This window comes from Candoia aspera, chromosome 11, assembly GCF_035149785.1.
Source record: "Candoia aspera isolate rCanAsp1 chromosome 11, rCanAsp1.hap2, whole genome shotgun sequence".
Lineage (NCBI taxonomy): Eukaryota > Metazoa > Chordata > Lepidosauria > Squamata > Boidae > Candoia > Candoia aspera.
The window spans coordinates 22308697-22320043 of NC_086163.1; the positions used below are offsets into that span (position 1 = coordinate 22308697).

The following is an 11347-nucleotide window of genomic DNA, read 5'->3' on the forward strand; positions in this document are numbered from 1 at the left end:
AGAGTGGGGGAGTCCTCCCTCGGCGGCACCTGTACCACCGTCAGGGATAGTGGGTATCGCTGCCTCCAGGACGAGCCCCCCGCCTCCGAGAAGTCCCCATGACTGTCGTCCCAGGTGACCAGTTCGCCCGGGGTCGTGACCGTGGTCTCTGGCGCGGTTTTCATGCCCGCAGCTTCGCCTTCAGACCCCGAACTCGCCTCCTCCCGAATCGCTGAGAGCTCTCCCAGAGGGGCTCTGTCGGGTCGCATCATGGTAGAGTCAGGCTCTCCCTCGCTCGACTCGTCGCTCTCCACAAGTAGCACAGTTGGATCGGTCATCGCCGGCACTCTCCCTCTCAGGATCGGAAGAACCTTTCTTCTCCAGGATAGGGGCCAGCGGAATTGAAAGTTTTAGATTCTCAGCTTTATGTAATGGTTGCCTACCCCAAACACTCAGACTCACAAGAGGTTACTTAAATGAAATCTGGTTTATTAGGGATATTATGGCAGAGAAAGCTGAGAATGAGCAAAAGCATGCGAAAATACAAACTAAATCCCCTGGCTTGAGGAGAACCCCTCCCTCGGCCGAACATCTCAACCGCCCCTTCCCAGGTGCTGGAAACCGTTAGCCTCAGCCTGAGAAAGCAACCTTGAATCCATGACCTGACCCAAACACATTCCAATGCAGCAGCCAAGAGATAACACCTCAGCAGAGTGGAATTATCCACCCGCTCCTGAGAGTCAGCCCCCTCCAAGGAAATGGCATGCGAGGCGTTACGATGTACCAGGCACATTGAAACGGTGAACATGACAATTGGTCTCCAAACATGTTTAATTGCACCTCTTTGTCAGTAAAAAAAAAAAAAAAAAGTGAGCGTACACTGCAATATATGCTTAATTTATTTATAAACAATGTACATGCATTACTGTAATAATAGGTAGATTATAAAACATACCCCCAATATATATTTTGTATATTAAGTATTAATGCAGCTTCATTTTTACTTTATAAAAATAAAAAATAAATATAAATAGGCTCTCTACTGTCATGTTTTCTTCCCATACTCCAATGGATTGTCCTGTGTACACCCCCTAGGGTGCATGCACCCCACAATTTCATTGTGCTAAATATTATTTGATAGCCCAGATATACAGTATCACTTATTTATTGTATTACCTGCATCCCATATTTGTCAGTTTGTTTAGCATAAATCTGAACACCAGCCACTGTAGCTCATAAGCCATGGTTTGTAAGCAGGTGACTGGCAATGGTTTGTAAGTCATCATTACGGTTTGTGTCACACTTATGAAGCCACTGTTGATTATGGTTTAATGAATACTGTAAACTACAGTTGGCTGGCTTTGCACATCTAAGTCATACCTAGCAACGTGGATTACGTTTAACCTTTACAAACGTGTCTGCATCATCTCTTGGTTTTATCTTACTACTGATACATTGCTATCATGAATGGAGCAATTTGGGAGTTTTTATTGGACAGTATAGATAAGTCTATAGGGACGCGGTGGCGCTGCGGGTTAAACCGCTGAGCTGCCGATCGGAAGGTCAGCGGTTCAAAACTGCGCGGCGGGGTGAGCTCCCGTTGCTCGTCCCAGCTCCTGCTCACCTAGCAGTTCGAAAACATGCGAATGTGAGTAGATCAATAGGTACCACTTCGGCGGGAAGGTAACGGCGTTCTGTGTCGTCATGCCGGCCACATGACCCGGAAGTGTCTACGGACAACGCCGGCTCTAAGGCTTAGAAACGGAGATGAGCACCGCCCCCTAGAGTCGGACACGACTGGACTTTACGTCAAGGGAAACCTTTACCTTTACTATAGATATGTCTATACCTACAAAAGATCAGAACTGTGCAAGCCATAACATTCCCTGTGACATTCTATGGAAGTGGAAGCTGGACTTTGAAGAAACAGAACAGGAAGAGTATTGACACCTTTGAACTTTGGCGCTGGAGAAGACTCCTGAGAATACTGTGGACAGCCAAGCAAACAGACAGATGGATCATCAAACAAATCAACCCAGAGTTCTCACTCAAGGCGCAAATGACCGGGCTCAAATTATCCCACTTCAGATATATTGTGCAAAGACCTAACTCCCTGGAAAAGGCTCTCATGCTAGAAAAGGTGGAATGAAGGAGAAGGATGACCAGCAGCAAGGGGGATGGACTCAGTTACACTGGCGATGGGTGCTCTCTTGGAAGGCCAGATTGCATGGTGCTGCCCAGGAATGACCTTGGGAGACAGGGCAACAAGACACAACCAAGGGAACAGTCAGAAGAGAAGATTAATGTAACCTTACAATAAAGTAGAATTAGCTCATCTGGTTGTGTTTCCCGTCTGGTCCGCCTCGTAAGGTGAAAACAGATTGTCACGGATACAACCTATATATGTGGTCATTAGGAGTCAAAAATGACCTGATGTTACATAATCAATTAGTCAGTCTGTCAGTCAGTCAGTCAGTCATCAATTTGACTGTTGGCTGCCCTGAATCTTGGGCAGGGCTGGTCAGAAATGTAAAAACTGTGCCTCCTTTGGTTTAACCCTTTGAGAGCAGTGTTTCTGCTATGGCTGGCTGGGGGATTCTGGGAGTTGAAGTCCACCCTTCTTAAAGTTACCAAGGTTGAGAAACACTGCCTGGGAGAATCAAAATGTCAACGTTGCAAGCCTGTGTTTTACCGAACGTGCAATTTCTTGTAATGCTGCCCACTACCGAGACTTGGGGGCTGAATGTGCTGCGCAACAGCGGACCTACAGCGGCTGGACACCCTCGAGGGCGGCGGCGTGGGATTCTCGCGGCCCCGGAGCAAGTTTTTCTCCAGCCGCCCCCGCCTCTTCGTCAGTGTATCCAGAGGCGGTCCTTGGCGGGGCCTCTTCCTCTTCCAGCCGCCTGAGAGGCGTGCTAATGGGGAGGAGGGGGGGCAGCGGACGCCCCTGCCACTCAAGCCCCTGCAAAGCGCCGCCGCCGCTTCTTCTGGGCTGCAGCGCAACAGAGCCCGGACAAGTCCCACCTCCCCGCCAGGCCCCTTTCGGCTCCCATTGGCGCGCTCGCCTGCCACTCCCGCCTGCAGTTCCTGGTTGAGAGCCTGGGCTGCCGAAGGAGCGGAGGGGAATCGGGATAGCCGCGGGGAGAGCGGTAAGAACAGCAGCCGTCGCAGCTCCAGCTGGCGAAGTCCAGGGATGCTGGGGCTGAGGCATGATGGGAAACTCCCGCGGTCCTCCTCTGCCCTGCTAGCAGCCTCCGCACTCTGCCTCGCGGGAAGATCGCGTCCTACTCCGGCGTGGGTCGTCGGCTTTTCCTGGGGAGGGGGCGGCAGCCTGACTGTTGCTTCTGGGGGTGGGGGGGGGTCTAGACTGTTCCCAAGGCGACAGAGGCTGAGATCCAAACTCCGCCTTGGGCCCCGCCCAGAGAAAACTGGTTTGTTTATTTGTGGCAGAGCAATCTGGTGTGCAATCTGCAAACCATGGTTTATGGCTGGGCGTGCAGAGAGCCAGTTGGGTGTGGTGGAGGCACCAGGCTAGAAACCCAGAGACCGTGAGTTCTAGTCCTGCCTTGAGCACAAAGGTAGCTGGGTGACCTTGGGCCAGTCACTCTCTCTCAGCCCTAGGAAGGAGGCAATGGCAAACCACCTCGGAAAAACCTTGCCAAGGAAACTGCAGGGACTTGTCCAGGCACTTGCCAGGAGTCAACACTAACGTGAAGACACACACACACACACACACACACACAGCCAGCCAGAATGTGGTAGTTTGTTTAGCAAATCATGCCTAAGCCAACCATAGTGTAGAGCAGTGTTTCTCAACCTTGGCAGCTTTCAGTTGTGTGGACTCCAACTCCCAGAATTCATGCTGGCTGGGGAATTCTGGGAGTTGAAGTCCACACATCTGAAAGCTGCCAAGGTTGACAAATGGGTGTAGAGTATCATGCGCTTCTAGCCCATGAACAATTGTAAGCTGCTATTCTTCATGCTCTCTTGATACTGCCACCAATCTTCCCTCCAGCTTTCAAGGAACCGACAAAATTGTGTTTTGCATTCCCCTTTCTGCCCACACACCACTAGCCAGATTTCTTACCCTTTTGGTTCAGATGTAAGATAAGCCTTCGACTGAGTGAATAAATCCCCTTTGTTGAGTAGATATTCCCTTCTTTTAAAAAGCAGCATGTTCCAGGCTTGCAGGGCGATTCTGTGTGTGTCTCCTTAGAAGTAAAGCCACTAAGTTCGACGGGGTGACACCCAGGGACTAATATCTAAAACTGTGTCTTTATTTTAGCAGAGAATTTTGTGACCCCTGGAAGACTGAGGCTGGTTTCCATTCACTGATTATATTTTTTCAACCCTCCCCAGAATTGCAAGACGCTGCCTTGATGGAGGGAACCAGGCAAGTGAGATTTTCTCGCCCGTCCAAGATAAGCCAGTCTTCAAAGGTCTGGTTAATTTATTTCCTTTCTATATTTGGTATGGGCGTTCCAATGTCGGTGTGTTTGGAGAGCACCGGGTTGGGGAATGCCATGGGACTTTAGGGTTTTATTCCCTTCATTAGTGTTTTGCCACTTTTTCAGTCCCCTCCCCAGCCCCAGCCACTGCTGCTTTGCCGCTGGCCTGGGCGGTAATGCATTCCTCTAGTTTTAACCCTGCCAGGCAAGGTTGGACATCTTGCATTTCAATCTTTGGCCGGAACCCTATTGAGAAAGGCATCCAAAAAAGTATACCTTTGCCAATCTTTTGGGGGGAGTTAGATTTTGCCTGCCTGCCTGCCTGCCTGCCCAAATTCCTGCTCCCATCCTCAGAGATGAACCTCTACCTTAAATATAGAGCAGGGGCTGTGCTGAACCTAATTTGATGGTGCTGAGGACTTCAGGGGTGGTGCAGCCAAGCAACGTGGGCAGTGCCCCATGATGCCTGGAGGTAGGGTGAGAATTTGGGGAATAGGAGGCTGGTGTTGGTGTTATTTAACTACGCCTGTTCGAAGTCTGTGCCATGGTTTACAGTCCGGTTTTGCACCTTGGAATAGCAGGAGACCATGCTGCCAATTTTTGCAGGTGCTCCAGGGAAATTTAAAATTTGGCAGCATGGTCAGAGGGACAAGGAATGGCGTATGTCACAAGGCTAAAGGAATCTTTTGGAATTAAGGAGACCATTGTCCCTGCTGCGAGTGAAGAATAGGTTGGCCCTTTCTAGATCTTGACACCCTTGTGAGTGCACTCAGGGTAGATCTCACAGCTCTGTCCTTCGTGCAGTGGAGATATCCTTGCTGCTTCAATTTTGGCTTTCTAAAATATAGTACGCAGTGAATGATTTCTTGCCCTTCAGCCTTAGTGATTTCACTCAGCGAGTGGTTTTTTGAATTTCAGCCTTAGTGACAGAAGGTGTTCTTTTGCCACTCTCAGAAGCAAACTATGCGCTGGAGTATGGCTAACCCTAATTTGTAGGCCGTGTTGTCTGATCCAGTTTAACCTCCCTCCAGGTGTATAAATGTGCTGCCCACCCCAGCTTTGTTCTTCAGAGCTTGAATGAACAGAGACATCGCAACCTCTTCTGCGATGTTGTTCTCGTTGTGGATGAGCAGAAAGTCCCTGCCCACCGGAACGTTCTAGCTGTCTGCAGTGAGTATTTCCACACCATGTTCACTATCGGCATGCGAGAAGCTTACCAGAAAGAAGTCGAACTCTTTGGGGCTACTGGCATCGGCCTGACAGCGGTCATGGACTTCCTGTACGGGTGTGATCTGTTTCTCAACGGTGGGAATATCGATTACATCCTGGAAACAGCCCATCTGCTGCAGATCTGGCAAGTGGTTGATTTCTGCTGCGAATACTTGGAGAACGAGGTCAACGAAGAGAACTACTTGTACCTCCAGGAGCTAGCTTCCATCTTCAGCCTCAAGCGCCTGGACGCCTACATCGACTCGTTCATCCTGAAGAACTTCGGCACGCTCTCTTTCACCCCGGACTTCTCGCAAAACATCCCCGTCGAGAAGCTGTGCCAGTACCTCGGCAGTAGCGACGTTCAGCAGGAATGCGAGCATGACTTGCTGCAGGCGGCTCTCCAGTGGCTGATGCAGCACCCCGAGCAGGAAACTGAGGCCCACCGGGTCTTGGAAAACATCCATTTCCCTCTGATACCGAAGAGCGACCTTCTGCATCGGGTCAAGCCGGCCATCTGCTCCCTCCTTCCGAAAGAGGCCAACTGCGGAGACTTTGTCGAAGAGGCGGTGGAGTATCACAACCAGGTGGCAGCTCAGCCCATCCTGCAGAACAAGAGGACGGCGCTTAGGACAAATGAAGAGAGGCTCCTGTTTGTCGGGGGGGAGGTGTCGGAGAATTGCCTGGAGCTGAGTGACGACACGTGCTTTCTGGACCCCAAAACGGGGCAGTGGGTGAAGGAGACGCCGCTCCCAGCAAGGCGGAGCCACCACTGCGTGGCAGTCCTTGGGGGGTTCATCTTCCTCGCCGGAGGCAGCTTTTTACGCGACAACGGTGGGGATGCTGCGTCTGGTCTTCTCTATAGGTATGATCCTCGGTGTAAACAGTGGATAAAGGTGAGGCTTGAGCTGCAATAGAAATTTTTCTTTCTATATGTCTGAGGATAAAGGGGGACAACATTTCTGCATCCAAAGTAACAAAAATCGGCGTGAGAAGGGTGATGCTCCAAACCAGTGTTTCTCAACGTCAGTGACCAGTGTGGACTTCAACTCCCAGGATTCCTCAGCCATGGGTGCTGGCTGAGGAATTCTGGGAGTTGAAGTCCACCCATCTTGAAGCGGCTGAGGTTGAGAAACACTGCTCTGAACTGTGAGATTGGGCTCCCAGCAGGCCATAGGGTACTTTAATTCCTATGACGTTCTAATTCCAAGTCTTGGGATTGTGGGAAAACTAAATTCAAGGAGGGCGCTGTATCCTTCCAAAGAGGAGCGATAAATACACAGTTTGGGTTCACAGTTGCACTAAGCCACAGTTTGTCTATCCTTATGGTTTCTCTGGATTTTGGAAAATAGTCTTTCTGAAAAATCTTTTTAAAAAGACATGATTACAACCTATCAGGGCCCAGGCAAACAGTTTCATAGACTGCACTTGCCCTGAGGTTTGCCAGTCGTCCACCCCTGACCTAAGTTATGACAAATATGCTGTTTTAAATAGTCAGTTTCTGTGACTGGATGACCGTTGGCATGTTTTTGCCTTTCTCTTCCGTACCTAGCTTGCCTCAATGAAGCAACAGCGAGTGGACTTTTATCTTGCAGCCACCAAAGATATGCTGGTGGCTGTGGGTGGAAGGAATGAAAATGGAGCACTGTCATCAGTTGAGACCTACAGCCCTGAGAAAGACACGTGGTCCTACGTAGCAGGCTTGCCAAGGTGAAACGGAGCAGCCCGATGATAGAGAAATGTCACAGTGGTAAACGGTTGAAGGCTGAAACTATCCCTTGAGTTGAGAAAAACTGTAAGACAAAGCCATCTGCTGGTCAGTGCTCACTCTTGGTGGTGGCAAGGGGATGTGGGTGCTTTTAGCATTCAAAGAACACAAGGGCTCTTTCAAACGCTGCTGGGGTGTCAAAAAAGTCAAGATAGGGACTATGATGATGCAGTTGAAGCTCTGCACCATGAAATGATTCATGGTTGTATGACTGAAGTTGCCACCACAAAGAGGTAATGATGGCACCAACGTTTGCAGCCCTAGCAACGTAGTGGTAGTTGCCCACGTGGGTGGCTTCTGAAAACAGTTGGAAACATTCATGGAGCAGGAAGCTATCACTACAGGTAGTCCTCACTTAACAACCACAATAGGGACCAGAAAATGTTGTTAAGTGAGTCACCACGTGACTGGACCCGGTTTTATGGCATTTTTTACGACAGTTGTTAAGCAAATCACCGCAGCTGTTAAGTGAATCCAGCTTCCCCAATGGACTTTTTTGCCAGAAACTGGCAAAAAACATTGCAAATTGTGATCACGTAACCGCAGGATGCTGCAACTGGTTGTAAACGCGAGCTGGCTGCCAAGTGCCCAAATTGCGATCACGTGACTGCGGGGGTGGGGGTGGTGCGACGTTTTGCAATAGTTGTGTATACACATTGTAAAGCACTTTTTCTGAGGATGTCATAACTTTGGGCTCTCGTTAAACGGTGGTTAAGCATGGACTACCTGTATCAAGGGGCCAGATATGACCTCCAGTTTTGGAGGTGCGTATGGCCCTTGGATTGGCAAATGAGAATGGGTCGTTGGCACCAAAGATCGTCTGCCCAAGTTAGAGTGCTGCCTTTTCCCCCAATGACCTCTGGATATGTTGGGTCTGCAAAGAAAGCCCATGCATAGCTGGGGAATTTGGGGAACTGTAGTTGTCCCCCATCTGGAAAGTGCCAGACTGAGGAGGCCTCTGCTTTGGAAGGTCAACAGAGAGAAGATCCGGGAAAACTGGTGGCACCACAGGTCCTGGCCATTTCCTGCGTACACAACTTTTTTTCCCTCTCTGCTCTTTTTTTTTTTTTAATTTTCTATCCCAGCTCTTCCTCCCCAGGCCACTAAGATGAAACAACTCCCAGGTATTTTCTTGCAAAACAATTTTGAAATTAGACCAGGGGTTGCCTGCAGCTGTAGCATTACCAGCTGCTTACCTTTATCTCATGGCTGATACATCACCAAATGCAGTTGTGCAATCTAAGATTGTGTCCAAGGGGTCAAGAAGCAAAACCATTCAGTGAGGGAGTGCATAGGTTGGATTGCATGGATTTAGGTGATGAATAACGGGAAGGATCCTTCTCTGTTCCCGGCCCCAGAAAGCTCCTATAAGGCAAAATATAAAACCTTGCAACCAGGCGGGCCAGCCGTTGGAGTTGGTGTAAGACAGCCTCCTCTGTTGAGTAAAGTCAGACTCCTAGCTGAATGCAGAGTTCTTGTGCAAGGTTTTAGATCACAGCCAACCTATCAGGGAGCCTGAAGTTTAGTTTTGTCTATCTCCATGGGTGTATTTCCACTCTTACGTTTGTCTGTTACCTCTGCGCTCTTAAGAATTTAATCCATTGGCTTCAGGAACTCAAAACAGCCAGGCACTCTCCTTTGCACCACAAAGTAAATAGTTAAATATTGAAGGGGGTTTGAAAGCATCCTCCCATCCTGCTCTAAAGGGCTGCTTACCTTCCCCTTTCGTTTTTCCTTCTGCCGCAGGTTTACGTATGGTCACGCAGGTGCTGTCCACGATGAGCTTGTCTACATTTCGGGAGGCCACGATTACCAGATTGGTCCCTATCGCAAAAATCTGCTGTGCTACGATTATCGGACGGATACCTGGGAAGAGAAGAGGCCTATGATCACAGCTCGGGGCTGGCACAGCATGTGCACTTTACAGGATGACATTTATTCGATCGGGGGCAGCGACGACTATCTCGAAACCATGACCCGCTTCGACATTCTGGGGGTGGAATCCTACAGCCCAAAGTGCAACCAGTGGACCAGAGTGGCCCCTTTGCTCCAAGCCAACAGTGAATCGGGTGTGGCCACCTGGGAGGGCAAGATCTACATCCTTGGGGGCTACAGCTGGGAGAACACTGTCTTCTCCAGAGCTGTTCAGGTGTACGACAAAACGACAAAGCAATGGCACAAAGGGGGTGACCTCCCCAGAGCGATAGCCGGGGTTTCCGCTTGTGTGTGCGCCTTGAAGCCCAGACTGGATGACAAAAAGAAGAAGTCCAAACCACAACGCCATCAGGACAGGGGGAGATGATGAACCTTGCATGGATCTCGCCCTGTCCTTTTCTTTTCCGGATAGGGAGAACTGTTTTTCGAAACTTCAGCAAAAGTATCAGAAAAATTCCTTCTCCACTTGGGCTGGAGAATTTCCTCTGTTGTAGATCTTTGCTTCTCCGGAGTGGCGAGAAAACTGCAGTGGTAGACATCCTCATCTTTGGCGTAGCCACAGTGTTACAGGGCAAAGTCAGTTAGGAGGAATCACAGGGCATCTGTCAAACGGTGACGAGGGAGAGGAATGTCAGGGGTCTTCGGAGAAAGCCGAGCAGGCAGCTAGCTTTTCTTTAAAGTAGAGCAGTGTAAATAGAAGCCTGTCCTTCAAAACTCACTTGCCATATTAAACATCCTGCTTCTGGAAAATCGACCAAAACTGAGAAGCAGCAGTATTCAGCTGTCCCCTGCACCTAAACTGGAGATTTCTGAAACTCTTCTGGAGTACTTCATTTGTATATTCTGGTTTCAGCGGCTAAAACAGGTTCCTGAAACATCATTTTTTACCCCACTGGTAATGACACTGATGCTTTGTTTTGGCCTGAATGATCCCGCTCCGCCTATTATATAGCACATTTGTGACACACAATCATAGGCCTCTGGTTTTACAAGGACTTCAGTGTCAACATTTGGACATGGTTTAAATTATTAGGTATAAGATTATCCCTCTATTCCAGGCAAAGCACATTTCTCATGAGTTTGGGGCAAGGCTTTCTTAATTGAAGACCCAGTTTTGCTAATTCCTAGCCTGGCACTTAGGAGCTGTTAAGGGGTTAAGGTTCTGAACTAGAAGCAGGAAAACCTGAGTCTTAGTCTTGGCTTAGACACAAAGCCAGTTGGGTGACTTTGGCCAGCCCCTCTCTCTCAGCCTTAGGGAGATGGAGGCAAGGGCCAACCGCTTCTGAAAATGTTGCTGAAAAAACTGCAGGGACTTGTCCCTGTAGTCACTAGGAGCTGATGGACTTGAAGGTAAAAAACCCCACAAAACCTGGCAGTGATCAAATAGCATGCTATTCACACATAGTGTTTTTACTGTGTAATTATAGTCCTGCAACTTTTGGCACGGGAAGGTTCCTTTCCCTTCTGCCAGCCTGTAGGCATTGTTTTGTTGTGAAATCTTGTCTTGGAAGAGATGTTTATTACCATTGCTAGTAGTATTTTACTGTCTGTAGGAAAACAGCAGCAAAACAGGATGACAAGAGTCCAATTCCCTGAGGATGGCTCAGGAACAACTTGACCTCACCATTTTCCCCACCTGTCCCACCATTTTCTATGAAATGTGAATCATTTTTCCATTCTTTTATGGGTGATTCTTTAAGCCTCAATCCCTCATTTCCTCTTGTTTATTTGTTCTGTTTATATGCCTGCCCCGCTCTTGGGTGGCTCTGGATGGCTAACAAGGATTAAAAAATCCAAAACAAAGGAATGTGATAAAATAAAATATACTATATTGGGCCTGACAACTCATATAGTTACAACTGGGCCAGTGCTTGGGGTAGAAGCAGATCTTCGGGGCTTTTTTAAAAAATCGGCAGGATTGGGGCCAACCAAATGTTTTGGGAGGGCAGGGGGAGGATGTTCCATCAGCAGACACTGCAACAGAGAAGACATCCCTTGTGGGTCCCGT

At 48.9% G+C, this 11347-nt stretch overlaps 1 protein-coding gene across 2 annotated transcripts; it reads left to right on the forward strand.

The window, feature by feature from the left end:
- Positions 1–3011: 3011 nt before the first annotated feature.
- Positions 3012–10108, forward strand: KLHL36 (kelch like family member 36). Of its 2 annotated transcripts, XM_063312855.1 has the most exons (5): positions 3041–3128; positions 4339–4418; positions 5459–6532; positions 7189–7346; positions 9151–10108. In XM_063312855.1, the coding sequence occupies exons 2-5, from the start codon at positions 4359–4361 to the stop codon at positions 9704–9706; spliced, it is 1848 nt and encodes a 615-aa protein (XP_063168925.1). In that variant the 5' UTR covers positions 3041–3128; positions 4339–4358; the 3' UTR covers positions 9707–10108. The 2 variants fall into 2 exon arrangements, with proteins under 2 accessions (XP_063168926.1, XP_063168925.1); XM_063312856.1 differs by lacking the exon at positions 7189–7346 and having other exon boundaries at positions 3012–3128; positions 5459–6501.
- The last annotated feature ends 1239 nt before the right edge of the window (positions 10109–11347 follow it).

Excerpts from the sequence above, each read along its gene's own strand:
- KLHL36 (XM_063312855.1), top strand. The coding sequence starts at position 4,359 with ATGGAGGGAACCAGGCAAGTGAGATTTTCTCGCCCGTCCAAGATAAGC. Across the intron at positions 4,419-5,458 it reads AGATAAGCCAGTCTTCAAAG|GTGTATAAATGTGCTGCCCA; the intron begins GTCTGGTTAATT and ends ACCTCCCTCCAG. Across the intron at positions 7,347-9,150 it reads TACGTAGCAGGCTTGCCAAG|GTTTACGTATGGTCACGCAG; the intron begins GTGAAACGGAGC and ends CTTCTGCCGCAG.